The 19,458-nt window shown below is 46.9% G+C and overlaps 1 protein-coding gene across 1 annotated transcript in view; it reads left to right on the plus strand.

Annotated features, from left to right (window-relative positions):
* Positions 1-19,458, plus strand: part of LOC141156637 (receptor-type tyrosine-protein phosphatase beta-like) — a 190,934-nt gene that overhangs the window by 129,885 nt on the left and 41,591 nt on the right. Inside the window, exon 9 of the mRNA XM_073642826.1 lies at positions 10,824-11,081. Coding sequence (XP_073498927.1) covers positions 10,824-11,081 — 258 coding nt within the window. The remainder of the gene's footprint in view (positions 1-10,823; positions 11,082-19,458) is intronic.

The following is a 19,458-nucleotide window of genomic DNA, read 5'->3' on the forward strand; positions in this document are numbered from 1 at the left end:
AGGGATCCTAAAGGGGCCGACAATCTCTCTCCCCATGATTCCAGCCCAAAACATTACTCCACCTCCTCCTTGTTGGCGCTGTAGCCGTGTTTGCGTGGGGTGTCCATCAACCAGCCTTCCTCCACTCCATCCATCTGGACCATCGAGCGCTGCACGGCACTCATCCGTGAACAAAACAGTTTTGAAATCAGTCTTCATGTAATGTTTGGCCCACTGGAGCCGTTTCTGCTTGTGTGAAGTGGATAGAGGAGGTCGACAGGATGGCGTATGCACAGTTGCAAACCTCTGAAGGACCCTGCATCTTGTTGTTCGGGGGACGTTGGAGGCACAAGCAGCTTCAAAAACTTGTCTGCTGCTATGACAAGGCTTTTTTGCCGCTGCTCTTTCAACCTGACGTAATTGCCTGTAGGAAAGAGTCCTCAATTTGCCCTTATGAGCACGCACACGTGTGTACTGTGAATCAGCTACATACTTCTTGATTGCCAAGACACTTCATCCTGATCATCGCACAATGTTGATTGTAGTCATGCCTTGACCTAAACACTCCACAATTTGTTGCTTCTCAGCAGCCGACACATCCTTTTTCTTTCCCATTTTGGCAGAAAATGTAGGCTGCTTAATAATGTGAGAGAGCCTTCTTAAGTAGTCTTGCCTTTCATTGGACACACCTGCCAAACTAATTAGCACAGGTGTCTGCAATTGCTTACAGTGATATAAAGAGCCCTGACACACATCACCATCAATGAGTTTAACTGACAAACAAACAAATTCTTCCCTTATCACTCCTAAACACTTTTTGCATAATAATTTGGAACGCGGTGTACATGTGCTTTTCCACAAAACACCAGCGGTTCACGTAGTGAATCTTACAGTTCTAACTTGCCAACCGTGGTCTGTATGGAATTGTTCAATAAAGGGCCCAAAATTAAGATAACATAGATGGGAGAGGTCTCTATGAATAGGAATTCCTAAGTATTTGATACCCTGTGAGGGCCAGGCAAAGGGAAAGTTGGACTGGATGGAATCCTATATGGATTTGGGGAGGGAGACATCGAGGGCCTCAGACTTCGCTGCATTGATTTTAAAATTTTACCATGTAACAAAGTGATCTATTTCAGCCATAACAGCATGGATGGATATATGTGATTGAGTGATATATACTAGGACATCATCAGCAAATAGAGAGCACTTGTACTCGGTGCCTCCCACCTCAATCCACCTAATATTGGGGTTATGGCGAATTGATGAGAGCAGGTGCTCCGTCACTAGGATGTATAAGAGAGGGGACAGAGGACATCCCTGCCTTGTCCCATTGGTGATTGTGAAAGGTGATGAAAATGTTCTGACGCACCCCCTGGGCCTTGGGACACCCGGAGCCGGACCCTTTTTGGTGGATGCTGGTGGTTGTAGTCTTCGTGACGGCGACCCGGTTCCGTGGCTCAGGGCGGTCAAACCAGTGGCGGAACTATTTATGTGGTTTTGATGTTTAAATGTCCGACTACGCCACCCGTGGATTGCGGTCAGAGTGAACCGCCGCTACAGGGCAGACCGCTGAGGCTGGTGTTGTGGGTGCAGCAGAGCGTAGCATAACTCCCCACGGGAGGAGTATAGCCTCAGGGCAGTGTATGCGGAGGATGGGGGTGATGGTGCAGGCAGCAGCAGTAACGACACGGAGTCAGTGATGCAGTCCAGGGCCTTTACTCACAGTTCTTATTATCCAGACCACGTCTGCAGGTAACGGCTGCTCACGTCGTACTGTGCTCACCAGGTGAGGGGCTCAGACAACTCCCAGATAACTTTGGAGCACTTCACAAGACCCCCTTTGTGTGTCCTTTGTCTGGCCTTTCTTACCAACACTTCTGTCCGGCTGCCTCGGGCCTCCTCTTGGTAAACTTGGCGCCAGTTTCCCTGACCCTATGTGGTGCCTTCCTAGCGGGTGTAGCGAGGGGCTGCGCCACATAAAATGTCAGAGCCTCCGGTTTGTAGCTGATGGTCGTTTCCTGCCTCCACTAGTTCGGGGACCGGTCTCCCCCTTTGGCCTGACCCCTCCACGCAGGTGGATTCGGGCGTGCAGTGGCGACTCGCCCGTCCGCACCCCTGGGATCCCTTCATTCCTCGTTCCTGGAGCCTTCTCCGCTCCTCTTCCTTCCTTCTCCCTCTTCCAGGCCTGGGCCTCTGTTACTAGGCCCGCCTCCGGAGCAGAGCTCATGCAGAGCCCCTGCTCCCTGCCACTTCTGCTCAGACTTCTCTGCACTGAACTAAGATGGTGCCCACCTTTTATACTCCCTTCTCAATGCACCCAGGAACTGCTTCCTCCCTGCTCCTGCACTACAGGGTTCCCCTTCCTCAGTGTTCCCTCCCCCCACTCCAGCCAGGGACAGGGACTGTCGTGCCCATCTCAGGGGCATATTGGTCGCCCTGCCCCACGGCAATGTGGTGTAATGCATGCAGGTGTCGGGTCCTGATCCACACTCCATCCTTACCTGAGAGTGAGATATCACACCTCTGGGTGAGGTGCAATACGTCTGTAGCAACCGAGCCCTCAGGGTGCTACAGTTCCATTTATCTTCAGCCTAGGTGACGTATTGCGATACAGGGCCGTGATTTTGGCTATAAAAGGGTCCCCTAGACCCCTACCCCAAGCTTTTTAAGAGAATCATATATGGCGTGCCAGGAGACTCTATGGAATGCTTTCTCAGCATCCAACGAGAGTATCTAATTACAAATTTTTAACTGCATCTAGCCCAGGAAATACTTTGTGCCTAGTAGCAGTGTCTGCTAGTCAGCGGATTATCCCGGCTGTTAAGCAAGCTACACCACCTGTAGTTTAGACACTTAATTTTTTCAAAGGAAATGCTTCGGGACCATGGGATACTCAGTGAAGAGCATCAGGAGGCACCCCAAGGCATAGGGGTTGGGACTGGCAGTAGGATGCCTTGCGGTGGACAGCCGAGCTCGATCCTTATAAAAGCTTTTTAACTGCAGCAGCTTTAGTGGACGCTACTGGAGCTGGAATTACGCGGCTGCTGGCATGAGACTTGCCCTCCAATAGATCCTTGTAAATGGATTTAAAGTGTATTCATTCAAATTAGAGAGACAATTTAAATTAAAAAGCTTAGAGCTGCCTCCACCACAGGGGGGCTCGCTCGACCCACCAGCGGACAGGCACCAGTATTGGGAGAGGGGGGCTGGCCGTCAGGGTTCACCGCGGCTCTGGCACAAACCCGGCGACACGGAGGTGGCACGGGCAGGAGCGGACTGGCCGTGTCGGCTTCTCACTTTTTGGATTTTAGAAGGGCATGACATGCCTATATCTGTGTCTCCCCCTCCTTTTACTCCTCCACCTCTTTTATTTTCGCATGACTATATGTACTTGTCACTTTTCCATGTGTTAGTTGTGTCTTCTGAGCAGTTTGTCAGCTTTTGGACACCTTTGAAGGTGTTTTCTATGTGTTTCTATGTGTTTTTGTTTGCCTGCCATTGGTTTTAACGGTGTTCGAAGGTGTTCGACGAACAGTTCGGCGAACACACGGGTGTTCGACGAACCGAACCGAACTCGAACACTACGGGGGTGGCTCAACACTACTGCTGTTATCTATTTATTTAGATGTTACAGTCAGTTAGTAACAGCGGCATTTAAATTGCCTGGTTGATTGCGGAGAGCTGATGGTTTACCGAGGCTGCCATTTTTGTCCTAGTGTGAAGCTCAGCTAGAGGCTGAGCTTCATAGGTGAGCTGGAGTTACACTATATACTGAAATATTGTAGTACTGCAGTATATAGTATGTGATCAAACAGTCACAGATTCAAGAACCTCAAGAGCATATAAAATAAAGTAAAAAAATGTTTAAAAAACCATTTAAAAATAAACCTATTGAAAAATAAAGAAACTAAAAAATATCTAAACTGATCAAAAGTTATATTAAATGCTGAAAAGAAAACAAAGGGGAGACTTCAGTATTGCCGTTTTTCTACCCTACAAAATACAAGAAGGAGCTATCAAGTTGTTGCTTGTACCCCAAAATGGTATCAATAAAAAGTGCAAAAAACAAACCCTCACACAGCTCCATTGAGGAAAAAATAAACCGTTACAAGTCTCAGAAAATGTCGACAGAAACAATTTTTTTTAATAGTACCACTAAAATAATAATAAAAAACATCTAGTTTAAGGTATCTTTGTAATTGTACCGACCTGGAAAATTAGGTTCCAAGGTCAATATCACAATGGAGAATGTAAAAGCAAAACCCAAAAAACAATTATGGAATTTAATTTTTTCACCATTGCACCGCACCGTATTTGGAAATTTCTTCTTGTTTTTCAGCACAGTATATGGAAAAGTGAATGGTGTCATTCAAAACTGTAGCTTGTACAGTAAAAAACAACAAGCCCTAATAGATCTATGTCAAGGGAAAAAGTTATGGTTCTTAGAAAAAGTGAGGGGGACGAAAGTGCAAAAACAAAAAATGTATGTGACATTAAAGGGATGAAAAGTACCTACGATTTTGTTTTGTTTAAATGATGCAATGGTGCAAGTCTACGTGTCTGTAAAAAGGGTGGATTATGGGATTCATTGACTTTCTATTGAGCTCAGGCACAAGCTCAGATCTTCTGCCTACCGAGCAGCACTCTGCAGAGAAACTTTTCGAATAATAGTTGGTGGTCTCAGGACCTGGACCCCCACCGATCTACTGCACATTTTAGTACCTTTCATTTTAAAAAAATAGTGATATGTACTCTTTAAGGAATCATCTTTATTCACAGTAAGGAACACATCACACAGAGATGTTCACTGTTATTTTAGGGATAAGCGGCACAGTCCCAGACTTCAGCACAAACACCCTCAATGTATGAATGGGGACCTCGCTATTACATCTACAGCTACTTATCTGGACTCGTCCTCCTCAAACTGTCAGACTCTAGTGACACAAAATGGTTCAGGGTGAGAACTTTGTATATTCCATAACAACTGTGATGTCATGTGATGTCTATGATATCATGTGCCCTGTGATGTCATCATAACTGTCACTGCTGGTTTATGTATCAAGAATATAACATTAGGCTAGAGTTACATTTATTAAACAAAAAGTCACAGACTGCAAATAATCCCCACCATTATTTTTTTATTTTGTAACACACATTTAAATGAACCCTTTTATTCTTAAATGTTAAATGATTATTCCAATCTTTAGAAGTTATCAGCTATCTATGGTATAAGTTGTAATTTGCTGAAGGTGAGGGTCTGACTGCTGATACCTCCACCGATCCTAAAACTGGGGCTTTGCAGAGCTCCATCTGAATGGAGCTGTTGGGGGCCATGTGCACCCCTGCTCCATTCTTTCACTATGGGTCTGCCAGAGATACAGCACTGAGTACAGCGTCTGGCTTTTCCTGGCAGTCCCATAGAAAATGAATGGAGCTGTGGTGCACATGATTGGCCAGCCCTCCATTAGGATGTGGTTCTCAGGCCCAACTACTGGGACCCCCACAGACTTATCCCATGGATAGGCGATAACTTCTAAAGATTGGAAAACCCCTTTACTCTACACCTACTGCTATATAAATTAAGGGAACATACTGCACTCCATATACTCCAATTCCTGACTGCAATAAACTACAAGTTCCATGTCACTGCCTAATACAACCAAGAGAACTAACTATAGAGAATTAAAGCATTTTACAAATAGATATGTTACAAAAATGGTAGGTTTTGTCCAGATTAATGGCCAAACTATCCAAAAATGGACCCCTGTCCATACGCTTTATTAGAGCATATGAATGTCATTCAAGCTGTCAGGCTCTAATGACACAAGATGGCTCAGATGTAGCACTTTGTACTTTCTATACCAATTGTGATGTCATGGGATGTCTGTGATGTCGTGTACTTTATGATGTCATCATATCTGCCACTGTTGTTTAATATATCAAATTTACAGGCTCAAGAAAAAAGTAAAATTGCTTAAAAAAATAAAACAAAAAAAAATAAATATATATATATATATAAAATGGAAGATAATGGAGGCTGTGATTATTTTACACACTTATTAATATTACGATTTGCAGGTATTAGTTGTGTCATGCTCCACCTCCTGTCCTGCACGTTATAAGCATCTAAACAGTACTTATAATAAACTGGTTTATTGTATTAATGGACAACTTACACGCTCTGGATGCATAATATAGAAGGCAGTTATTGGTACAGAGGTTTCATAACATTCCTAATTTCCATCTGTGTTCTGTACTCGGTGTAAGGCTAGGATCACCACACTATAGAAATCAGTCAGAGTTGCATGCAGTAAAGTAGGACGATGTTTTTCTCACTTGTCATCCGCATATATTCTTTTTTTTTTACTCAGCAGCTATTAATCATTTACAAAAACATTTACAGTTTCCTATGTTACAGAATTGCAATGTTTCTGTAAAACCCGTATGCTGTACTGTGGCATCCGATTTTTTACTCGCACCCATAGACGTGAATGGGTGACTCTCATCCAATTTCCGGAGGAAAATCGTGCATGTTGCTTTTTTTCACACATTGATTTGGTCAGTGAAATAAAATGATTTATCTGCACTGCCCCATTGAATAACATTGGTCCAAGTGTGTATTCTTTGGTTAAGTCACCTTTCTGCTGGTATTCAGGCACCAGATTAGTGGCTTCATCTTTGGAAACCAAAATATGGTAGATTCACCACCTAAAGCAGAATTTTAGAGAAAATTGTCATTGTCTTTTGAGTTGTTACCAACTACGTCACACTTTCCCAACAGTGGCTTTGGGGCTGCTTTGTGTGGTGCCCATTAAGTGTCTTTGGGGCTGCTTTGTGTGGTGCCCATTAAGTGGCTTTGAGGCTGCTTTGTGTGGTGCCCATTAAGTGGCTTTGAGGCTGCTTTGTGTGGTGCCCATTAAGTGGCTTTGAGGCTGCTTTGTGTGGTGCCCATTAAGTGGCTTTGGGGCTGCCTTGTGTGGTGCCCATTAAGTGGCTTTGAGGCTGCTTTGTGTGGTGCCCATTAAGTGGCTTTGGGGCTGCTTTGTGTGGTGCCCATTAAGTGGCTTTGAGGCTGCTTTGTGTGGTGCCCATTAAGTGGTTTTGAGGCTGCTTTGTGTGGTGCCCATTAAGTGGCTTTGAGGCTGCTTTGTGTGGTGCCCATTCAGTGGCTTTGGGGCTGCTTTGTGTGGTGCCCATTAAGTGGCTTTGAGGCTGCTTTGTGTGGTGCCCATTAAGTGGCTTTGGGGCAGCTTTGTGTGGTGCCCATTAAGTGGCTTTGAGGCTGCTTTGTGTGGTGCCCATTAAGTGGCTTTGGGGCTGCTTTGTGTGGTACCCATTAAGTGGCTTTGGGGCTGTTTTGTGTGGTGCCCATTAAGTGGCTTTGAGGCTGCTTTGTGTGGTGCCCATTAAGTGGCTTTGAGGCTGCTTTGTGTGGTGCTCATTACTGTGCCCAGTGTGTCGGATGTGATATGGACATGCAGCAGTTACACATCCCAGTAGACGACATGCTTGAGCGCCTGTGTAGTCTTAGGACTTGACTCGTACCTGACTAAGCCTAGGTCGTGCTGCATTTCCATCCCAGGCTCCCTTGACGTTCTTCTTCTCTGCTACTCCATGCTTTCATTACAGCATTAATATGCACAGTTTTGAAAATGTTCATCCTACAGATACTCACCTGTTTTATCTCCTGTCTTAGCGCCATGCCTTCCTGCTAACCTAATGGCAGAACTACATTGTGGGAAAAGTTCTGCCACTGTACTGTGGGATCCGGCACAAGGAGCGACAACATATTCTCTGCTCGTGACTGGAACAAATGGCTTCAGTGAATCGTGCAGCTCGGGAAACACATCTTGTGACATCAGTGGCCTCCAGTGTGGGCAGGCGTACAGTGCCACCCTCACCGCATCAAATGCACATTGCAATAGCATACCTAGTACCTTGGATATTTACACAGGTAAAATAGTGCTATATTAGAGTGCATTTACCAGGAAACACTAATAGGAAGGTCCTTGCAATTATTTAGAAGGGTCTATGGGGCAATATTGTTCAATAATTGGGTAATAGCTCAAACAAAAGCATGAAATCCCCAATGAGATAACAAATTATGTCTTTATATGCCTCCAGCATGTCCTAATAATTAGATACTTGGGTCTGATGGGGTGTCAGAGGGAGCAAAGGGGTTAAATAATAATAAATAATACAATTTGTATAAAACAGCGCAAAATGCCGCAACCTTCTTTTATATAAGCAGTGATAAAAGGTTGCACTTCAGAAGTACCTATCACAACTGCTGAAAAAACAATATATATCCGTCATTGGGGTGTTAAGCAGTCAGTATGGCCATCACATAGTCACCCGTAAATTTGATTGGAGAGGTGTATTACCACCTTTTTGCTGGGGAAATGTGTGGTAGCCCTTATATTTCTCTGGTGAGATCAGCAATGATCAACTGATTGCTGAAGCAGGTTTAATTTTTGGTGGAATTGTAAAGATTGTTGTTATTGGGAACCTATGGAATTAGTAGTATTACTGTATAGTCACTTCTCCCCCACTAAAAATGATACCTCATTTGTAGAGATCTGATGTGCCAGTCAAGAGAAATCTAGCATAGAAGCAATATGCAAATCAGGCTGGAGGTGCACTGGGGGTGTGTCAGTGCACTTTTCAAGACACAGTCCACATGCGCTGACACACCCCCAGGGCACATTCAGTCTGAGTTGCATATGACTTCTACACTAGATTCCTCATGACTGGTACATTAGATCGTTCACAATAGATATAATTTTTATTGGTGAACAAGCCCCTATAACCATATCACTACTGCTACAAGCAGAAAAAGAAGCTTATGACCGCACCAAAATCAACATCAATGCTCATCTGTGCTTGGATGCTTGGGCAAACAATCTGGGATTGGCAATCCAGAGTAGTTACCCCAAAAGAGAAGAGATTCCCCGACATCCAAGTAATAAAATATACACATTATGGAACATGAGTCTTTCTCAAGTGCTGATTCTGTAAAACATTTATGACTGCAAGTTCCAAAAATTGGACCAAAATGACTCTATGGCACTATATAAAGGGATCCAACACCTGAACAAAAAATATATAAGCGGGGCCCAATTATAAAGCTAAACAACCAACAGGAAATTAGACCCTTAAAATATAACTTTTATTTAAATATACTAAAAAGGACTCAATAATCACCACAACAACAAACAAGAAATGAACTGCCAGGGATCAGGGGTAAGTCACACATCAGTCACGAAGGATTACGGGCTCTGTCTGTCTCTATTTTGTCCCTAAATTCTCTCCCTTCCTGACAGCGGAGGTTGGCACCCTAATTTTTGCTTGGTGGCGCCCCCTCTCCTTGTCGGTGTCCCTAATATCCCTGGTGAATATCTATCTTTATAATTAAAAAAACACAATCGTGAAAAAAAGATAGAAAAAAGTGAACGTAAAGATTAAGAGGCCGACAATTCATCATAAATATACATTAAAGAAACCCAAGTCTGTATATTGCACAACATGCAACAATGTTCACTTTTCTCAATCTTTTTTTTTCACGATTGTGGTTTTTTAATTATAAAGATAGATATTCACCAGGGATATTAGGGACACCGACGTGGAGTGGGGGCGCCATGGAGCAAAAATTAGGGTGCCAACCTCCGCTGTCAGGAAGGGAGAGAATTTAGGGACAAAATAGGGACAGACAGAGCCCGTAATCCTTCCTGACTGATGTGTGACTTACCCCTGATCCCTCGCATTTTGTTTCTTGTTTGTTGTTGTGGTGATTATTGAGTCCTTTTTAGTATATTTAAATAAAAGTTATATTTTAGGGGTCTAATCTCCTGTTGGTTTTTTCTCTGTATAAAGGGAACCAGTGTGTAGAAAATGACCCAGAATTCGTAGATTCAAGTAGTAAAAACTGGACAATTCTTAAAAAAAATTGAACTGAGAGTCAATTTAAAAACATCAAATATGTACGAGACACTGGGTCCTCGCGTTTCAAACCTGTTGCAAATGTTGTCTTTCTATATCATGTAGTGTCATGATTAAGAGCCTTATACGGCTTCAAAACGCGAAGACCCGGTGTCTCATACATATTTGTTGTTTTTAAATTCACTCTAATTTTAAGTATTTTTCAATAATTGTGCTGTTTTTACTACCTGGATGGATGGATGCTGGGTCACTTTCTACACACTGGTTTCCATATGCTCGCCCAGGAGCGGGCCTGCAGTTTGTCTATGCACCGCATACAGAACCACTACCAAACTACCTGTGGGATTAGTGATCTGATGAAAAATCTCCTTTTCTGGATTAGGTTATACTGTATAAAGGGGCCATTCTTACTGTTATAAAGGGCAGGATAAATTACCAAACCCCAGTAAGATGAAGCTGATCCCCTGGTAATATAGGGAGGTGCAAAATTCTGATAAAGGTCCACCCGCACGCTGAGCATTCAGGAGAAAGGTATCCTGGCTGACAGCCTAGTGGTCACAGCTATACTAGTAGATCACACAGCAGCCCAGCTCCTTCAAGTACCAAAGTACATCCCACAAAGTATTTACACCCCATCCTTCTCCCAACACTACAAGCCCAGACTATATCCTGTAGAAATGATAACAAATAATGTATTTATGGACTGGTCCTTGGAGAGGTAGAGGAAGGACAGCAGCTTCAGCTGACGGACATGGTTAGAAAAATAACAGATTTACTCCGACCTGTCATGTAAAATTCGAGTAGGAGTTCAGCATACAACTATCTGTCTTAGAAGCTCTCAGAAATGTACAATATTAAACTAATTTTGTGAATCATATCTGCTTCGTTTTATTATTTTCTAGCGCCTTGTGTTCCACAAAATGTGAGACCAACAATTGTGTGTGATGTAAGAACAACTAAAGTGTCATGGAATGTGACGCCAGGAGCCTGGAACTATACTGCAGCAGTCAGAGGGGATGGCGGCGCTGCACACTGGTGCACCACACTGGGCACAACATGCAGCATTGACAGTCTGGACTGTGGGCAAAACTACCAAGTCATCGTCACTGCCTCCGGGGGGCAATGTACAAGTGAGAGCACAGCTGTCCCGCTCCATACAGGTAGGACAACTTCTATGGCTTCATTACATTTACTGCAGTAATTTACCTAAGGAAAGAGGCCCTATGCCTATGCTCATGAAAAAACATTGGAAATATACACAACTCGCCTTAGGACAAAGTGGTAGCACCTGCTACATATAGGACATCAAAAAGGAACTGGAGTGTTGTCATAGTGAATCTGCAGAAACTCTTAATGATGATTAGTATGCCTTATCACAGTGGTTATCAAGGGGCTCTTATTCTAAAGGGTAATGAATACACATCACATCTTGTAGGATGGGTTGGTGCCTGGCTCTGGGTCAGACATCCTCAAGAGAAGGTAGAAATGATAATTCTGTTTCTAAGGCGTACGTTTTCTCCTTATGGAGCGTGACATGCCAGGTCTGACATGCCAGTGTGAGGAGACTTAAACTCCTTGCATGCTCCTCTGGGAAATTAAATATGCAAATTGTCTCTTCAGAGAGGAAGAGGACCCGATAAAAGCTTTTATCCTAAGTCATATTGCACGACTCATTAAAGGGTTGATTGTGACTTGTAGGATTGCTACTTCCTATAGGTGGCACTATAGAGTTCAAGTCCTCTTCCTCTCTGAAGACACAATTTGCATATTTAATTCTGTTTCAGCATTCTCAATTCTGTGACATTGGCTGTATTCACACCACAGCTACCGCTATAGATCCACTGGGAATTTGTCCAGTTGTTCACCTGGTTTTGGATCTGTTATTTATTTTAACCTGCGCACTTCCATAGTCAGCACTTTTTGTTATTATTTCTGTATCCTTAATTGTACATCCTTAGCGTATGTGCACATGACGTCATTTTCTGCCTGGAACTCCCCCTGAAAAAGCGCTAAAGAAAAGCCAAAAAGAATGAATGACTTGCAATGAATATGTTCTTTCTTTCAACACTTATTTTAACTGCTTCAGGCTTTGAAAACAATGAAGTGGCTAAAAGAAGTGACCAGTTCATTCTTCTGGAGGCTTCCACTAGGAAGATGCTCGCTATTTAAAGTTTAAATTACTTAAAAAAGATGCCAGAGGTGGGACTGTGCACCCTGCTACTACAGGTACCACAGGACTCAAAAGGGTGCATGGACGGACTTCTCCACAAGAGGCCCTCATTACATTACAAACACCTCCACCCTTCCACCTCATACCATCAGAGGGAGCCCTGTTAGGGATATATATATGGAGGGTGGAGTTAGGTAGTCAGTGAGTTCAGTCAGAGAGTAGTCTGAAGACAGTGTGCTGGCACTTAGACCAGTGAAGAAGCAGCACGTGAGCTGCTGTGTTCTGAGGGCCCCGAGTGTGGCCGAGGCAAGGAGAGAGGAGTTAAGGGGGCAGAGGAGCATCACAGGCTCACCCCAAGACACAATCCGGACACCGGGTCCGCGCCTACAGGGTCCTCATACCCAGTAGGGAATACCGGCATACCAGGAGCCTTCCAGACCCCTGGTCATCCTGCAGCTACCATCAAATACAGGACTAGGAACCACGAAGGCCCCAGCGTCCAGGGATAGTGGTTGCCAAAGAAAAGTCCTACTACCAAGCTGTCAGGTGAGAGAGCAGCACAACACAGAAGCTAGGCTAAGTTCCTGGCTGGCCAGAAGCTTAGAGAGAGGAAGACTCGGATAAGGAGGCCTTATACCCGCTCACTGGGGAGAAGTCCAGAAGTGCACCCTTCCTAGCAAGTACCCTGGACCATACCTGCCATTACACCAGTAAAGGTACTGAAGCGAATCCCCTGTGTGCGTGTCCGTCATTCCCCCTGACCCGACTGGGCCATCTCTCACCTGCATCCCTTCCATCAACCCTGCCCCGGGGGCCCGCTCCGCCTGTGGGGAGCAGAAACATCCCAGCTGCCATCCCATCACCCCCGGAGGTCAGCAGCAGCGCTGGTAACTATTACCAGAAACCACAGGTGGCGTCACGAGACAAACTGTTAACAAAAACACTAAAACCACTTTTAAAGAGTGACCCAGAGGACGGGCCCGGGAGCCGACTGCCGTGACATCCCAAGGAGGTAAAGGCCCGGGTACCGAGTCTCCCCCATATGTCCCCCCTGGGCGAGTCACACTCTTCTTGGCGTCACGAACAGAATTTCGTGCCCGTTGCCACCGGGTACTGTGTGCCGTAATTGAACTGTGTTTGTACTGTGGTGAACATCGCCGCCATTACCGCGTCGCCGTGCGGGAAGAAGAGGGGCGTAACTGCGGGAATCAGAGAGGCGTGACTGTTGGAAGCGCGCGAAGCTCAAGCCCCGCCTCGCGCTCTGACGCAGCACCAGGAAGCGTCAGGTCCTGAAAGGAGACCGTCGTCTGCGGAGCTGCGGCCTACCCGAAAAAGGAAAAGAAGGTAGGCTACGGTTTACTAGGGGGGCGCAACCATGGCTGACTACCAGCAAGACGCCGGAGCACCGGATAACGCTCTCGATGCTCAACTCGCGCCTGGCGCTGCTCAGGCCGGAGCGGCCGCCCCACCAGCAGGGGTCGTGACCCCATTGATACCCATGGCCCTGCCGTATATCCCCGGAGCGAAATGGCTTCCCCAGTATGACGGCAAACCAGACACCCTGTCTGGATTCAAAAGGAAAATGTGCGGTGTACTGGACATGTACTCAATGACTGGTAAACAGAGAGCCGCTGTTGTGCTGGGACAATTGACTGGTGCCGCAGAGCGGGAAGTTGAGACCTGGCCAGCCGCAGACCAGAAATCAGTATCCATTATATTTAAGAGATTGCAAACTGTCTTTGAAAACCGCACTGAGACAGATCTTCGGATGAGGTTCTATCACTGTACCCAGAAACCTGAGGACAGTATCCGGGACTATGCCTGGCGACTACAAGAGGCACTGCGGGCCCTGAAACAGGTTAGTCCAGACAGCATACATGATTAGAACAAAATGCTGACAGAACAATTCATCCGGGGGTTAAGGTCCCAGGAGGAAAGCAGAACTGTACGGTGGTGGGCCTTAGATCATCCAAATGCCACCCTTGACACCCTGAAGGACATGGCTATTAAAGGCCTTCAGCCCCTGGAAACATCAAGTACTGCTATCCAGCGTTACCAAGGTGGGGCCACCCCAATGGCCACAGCACTCACTACCCCTTCATTAGCGGCTGAGACGAAAGTGCGAACAGCGCCCCCTAGCGAGCTGGACAGCCTGCGCTCTGAAGTGCGTCAGCTAAGTAAAACCCTGACCACTGTCCTGAGCGCCCTGCAGCTACAGACGGAGCCCGAGCCGGAGGGAAGGATCCTACTCGCCAACAGTCCTGAGGATGTCCCCTGGATGAGGAGAAGAAGGAGGACAACGCAACCCCATGGGAGGACCAACGACCAACGTCGCCCTCCAGGAGAACTCATCTGCTACCGTTGCCACAAGGCAGGCCACACCGCGCGGATCTGTCCTTTAAACGGGCAAACCCTGGGGCCAAGGGCCGACACCCAGGAGTAGATCAACCAGGCCCATCAAGCTGGTACGAACGGTTTGTAGGAGGAAGGCCTTTCCTGTCCATCGTGCTGGACGGCATAGCAACACCTGCACTACTGGACACCGGCTCACAGGTAATTGTGGCGCCCCTGAGGGTTCAGTCGCCACAGGGGTACTGCACCTCAGTAGAGGTATGGTATCTCCTCTTCCAGGTATGGATGGAGCATCTCTCAGGACACCACTTCACCATTCAACACTACACCACTCCTGTCCTGAAGGGGGCCTAAATGCACCAGGGTGCTGCCCCGGCCCGGGATATAGGAGAAGGGGGGGGACCAAAAGATAGGGGGAACCATGTAATGGGTGAGGGTGGAGAACACATTTTTAGGTTACACTTACCCATTCATATTTAATCTTCAGCCATCTTAAGTTCAAGATCTTTTGATTGTGATCTTCATCGCTGAATGTGGCTTTCGGCTAAGAACCTGCAGCCTATTGAAGATACACGGTCCTCGTTCTCTGGCCTTGAGACGTGGAGCGGGTCAGAGTTAACCACTGCCTCTACCCGGTCAAGGTCCCTACCTAAGAAGGCCTGGAGGGGAGCAGAGGAGACAAGCTCCACGGGCAAAAGGATCCCAGGGGGATACAGACGGAGCGGCACACGCCACCTGTATTTCTTACTCTGGCCTAGTCAGAGGGATTCCTACTTCAAGAGGGGTGACCGGCCCCCGATATCTGACTTTGTTACTTCACGTCTCAGTCAGAAAAGCCCGGAGGCTTAGTGGATCCCAGGAGGGATACGGACGGAGCGGTATACGCCACGTGTACCTCTCTACCTGCGTTCATCCAGTGGGACCCGGCCTTGCACCTAGTTCTAACCACACAAACAGTCAAATGAAGACTTAGTGGGAGAACTCACCTAGGAGAGGAACACACACACCAGAGGGGTCTCGACAGGTGCTCCTGATCTATCTGGAAAGGCTGGACGCCCTTCCTGGTGGCCGCAGCACGCCGTGAGGAGCAGAGGGAAGCTTTGCGGCTGAAACTTCATCAAGTAAGTAAAATACCCTGGATGACTTCACACCCCGCTTCAGCCTGTTATTTCCTGCGCAGCACAGCACCCACCATCCTTCCTCACACTGCCCTGAGGCCCGCTCCGCCTGCGGGGAGCCGTCCCATCTTAGCTGTCTGCAACATCGGCCTCAGTGGACTGAAACAGCGCTGGTGTCCATCACCGGGAACCGTAGGTGGCGTAGTTGGAAAATTACCACTCAACCCTGAAAGCCCATTAAACATCTTTTATTGTGACCGCCCTGGGCACGGACCGGATCCGGGCTGCGACTGCAACCCCCGAGACACCTACACTGACCCGGCTCCAAATAAAACCCCACTTCCCAGGGTGAGGGCTGTGAGCGTCACATAACCATCATACCTGATGTCCTCTACAAAAGGTACTGGTCCATGGATGAACTCCACCCGCCAGCCATAAATCTCTCTGTGTATGCCTCCAATGGCCTCCCTCTTAACCTAGTAGGGGTTAAGGACGTGACAGTGAAAGTGGGGAGAGTGGAACTAAAGGTCCAAGGACTGATTGTAATAGAGTCTAACCCTGGTGATACCAATCCATATATGATACTTGGTGCAACTATTGTTGGTAACTGTTTGGGAGATGTGTTGTTTTTACTCCAACAGATTGCTGACACTGCCAAACCAGGGCAGAGGAAGGTGCTCCAGAAGGAAATTTGCGCCCTCCTGTACCAGCAACAGGTAAAACTAACAGGTGGTGAGATTGGTAATGTACGGGTGACAGACCCGATACCCATTGTGATTCCTCCAATGAGTGAAATGCTGATTTGGTGTAGGGCAGCAATAGGTCTCAAGGTACAGAACTACCAGGTGATAGTAGAGCCCGTTAACTCAGAGCACAGACCTACACTCCTAACTGCTAGAGGGGAAGTTGATGTACGCAATGGGAGGGTACCCGTACATCTCCTAAATTGTGGGGAGGAGGAAGTTAAATTGCCACGATACGCCACTGTTGCCAGACTGTATACTGTGAATGATGATGCCATACACACAGTGGAATCCTTGACCCCACCAGATACAGTGGAGGACAATGACTCCGAAGCTCAGCTGGAGGAATGGTGTCAACAGCTCCATGTTGGGACTGACGCCACTCCTGTCCATCAGAAACATGGTGTCTACAGAGTGGTTCGGGAATATGAACAGGTGTTTAGTAAACACCCACTTGATTTTGGAAGGGTTAAAGGGGTACAACACCACATACCCACCGGTAACCATCCACCCATTAAGGAGCGTTACAGACCCATACCACCAGCACATTACCAAAAAGCCAAAGAAATGTTGCATGACATGAAAAAGGCAGGGGTAGTAAGGGATAGCTGTAGCCCCAGGGCAGCTCCCCTGGTCCTGGTCAGAAAGAATGATGGTAGCATGAGGATGTGTGTAGATTATAGACAAATTAATCGAATAACACATATAGATGCATACCCTTTGCCCCGTATAGAGGAATCCCTGGCTGCACTAAAATCTGCCAATTATTTCTCTACATTGGATCTCACTAGTGGGTACTGGCAAGTCTCTTTTGCTGAGGAAGACCGGGAGAAGACAGCCTTCACCACCCCGATCGGATTATGCGAGTTCAACAGCATGCCATTTAGACTCTGCAACACACCCAGAACGTTCCAGAGGTTGATGGAGTGTTGCTTGGGACACCGGAACTTTGAGACAGTGCTGCTATACCTGGATGACTTTATAGTGTACTCGAGGACGTATGAAGACCATCTAAAGCACCTGGCGGAGGTATTTGAGGCATTGTCCCAGTATTGGATGAAACTAAAACCTTCCAAGTGCCACCTGCTCAAACAGAAGGTTCAGTACCTGGGACAGGTGGTCAGCTCAGAGGAAGTAGCACCAGACCCGGAGAAGGTCACTGCAATCCAGAAGTGGCCTGAACCAAGGAACATCAAAGAGGTACGTCAATTTCTGGGACTGGTCGGGTACTACAGGAGGTTCATTAAGGACTACACCAAAAAGGTAGCACCTCTACAAAATCTCCTGGTAGGACAGTCCAAAAGAGGTAAAAGTCCCCCATTACAGTGGGGCAAAGAGCAGACTGAGTCCTTTGCATCAATGAAGGAAGTCCTAACCGGTGAGGAAATCCTGGCTTACCCCGACTACAGCCAACCTTTCCTGTTGTACACCGACGCCAGCAACGAGGGACTGGGAGCTCTGTTGTCCCAGAAGCAAAACGGCAGAGAAAATGTAATCGCCTATGCCAGTAGGAAGCTTCGCCCTACTGAGAGGAATCCGGAGAATTACAGTTCCTTCAAGCTGGAGTTCCTGGCCTTGGTCTGGGCTATCACTTAAAGATTCAAGCATTACCTAGCCTCAACCAAATTCACAGCCTTTACCGACAATAATCCCTTGACACACCTGGAGACAGCCAGGTTGGGAGCCATGGAACAGCGTTGGGTGGCCAGACTGTCGAATTATCAGTTCACAATCAAGTACCGGGCAGGTCACAAGAACACCAATGCTGATGCCCTATCAAGAATGCCCCACCAGTCGGACACCGAGGATGAAGTGGATGACCTAGAAGAAATTGAATTACCTGCTTTCCACAGAAGCTGAGTGGTCCACGAGCAACACGCCTCCAGAAGACTTCATGGTAAGACGCTAAACCCTTTACCTCATCACAGTTGGAAGGAGACCCAGGACAGTGACCCGGTTGTCAGCCTCATCAAAGAACTGATAACCCAAGAAGGTTCTCACCTGGAGAAGGATGCTCCTCCACAAGTCAAACACCTGTGGAATGAGAGAAGCCGACTGTTCATCTACAGAGAAAAGCTGTGCAGAAGGTATGTCAACCCCAGAACCCATGAAGTGGTGTGGCAGATTGTTGCACCCAGGACGGATATCCAGATGGTGCTAGAGGCCTACCATGACCAAGCAGGTCATTTTAGTTGGAAGAAGCTGGAAACCCTGCTGAAGGACCGATTCTATTGGGTTGGAATGCGGAGTTCCATAGAAAGGTGGTGCCGGAATTATGGGCCCTGTAGCCTCAGAAGGAAAGACTGCGGCAGCCAGAAAGCACCCTTGCAGTCCATCAAAACAACTCAACCCCTGGAGATTGTCGCTCTGGATCACGTCAAACTGTCGCCCAGCAGATAAGGCTATTCCTATGCCCTGACCATGGTGGATCACTATTCCCAGTTCCTGGTGGTAGCCCCTGTCAAGGATCTGACAGCAGAAACTGCAGCAAGAACGTTCCAAGCCTACTTCTGCAGACCCCATGGATTTCCGGACAAGGTGCTAACAGATCAAGGCCCTGCTTTTGAAGCTGAGCTATTCAAGGAATTCTGTCACCTGTATAGATGCAAGAAGATCCGGACTACGCCACATCACCCGCAAACCAACGGTATGTGCGAGAAAATGAATAACATCGTTATAGACCTGTTAAAAACCCTACCTTTGGAAGAGAGGAACCAGTGGCCAGACAAACTACCTGACCTAGTGGACCTGTATAACCACATACCCGTGAGTTCTACTAACTGTACCCCAGCGTACCTCATGAGAACAAGACCTGGAAAATTGCCCATGGACCTGGAGCTCGGAGTGGTAGAACGTGCTACAGATAAGTCAACTGAAGATTGGGATACAAGTCGGCAAGAGCAGTACAGGAAAGTACAGGCCTGTGTCGAAGACAGTCTAAACAAGGTGAGGGAAAGACAAGAAGACCAATATAACAAACATGCACCAGCAGAACCCTTGGCACCAGGAGAAATAGTGCTAAAGCGGAAAAGAAGAGGTCACAAGCTCGATGACCAGTGGGAAAGAGAGCCCTACACAGTGTTAAATTCCAAATTCGACAACACCAAAACCTGCCTGATCAGCAAAGATGGAGGTAAGACGACCGCAACAGTCT

Source organism: Phyllobates terribilis, unplaced genomic scaffold (genome assembly GCF_046119375.1).
Source record: "Phyllobates terribilis strain yellow unplaced genomic scaffold, ASM4611937v1 Scaffold_8__6_contigs__length_399053987, whole genome shotgun sequence".
Lineage (NCBI taxonomy): Eukaryota > Metazoa > Chordata > Amphibia > Anura > Dendrobatidae > Phyllobates > Phyllobates terribilis.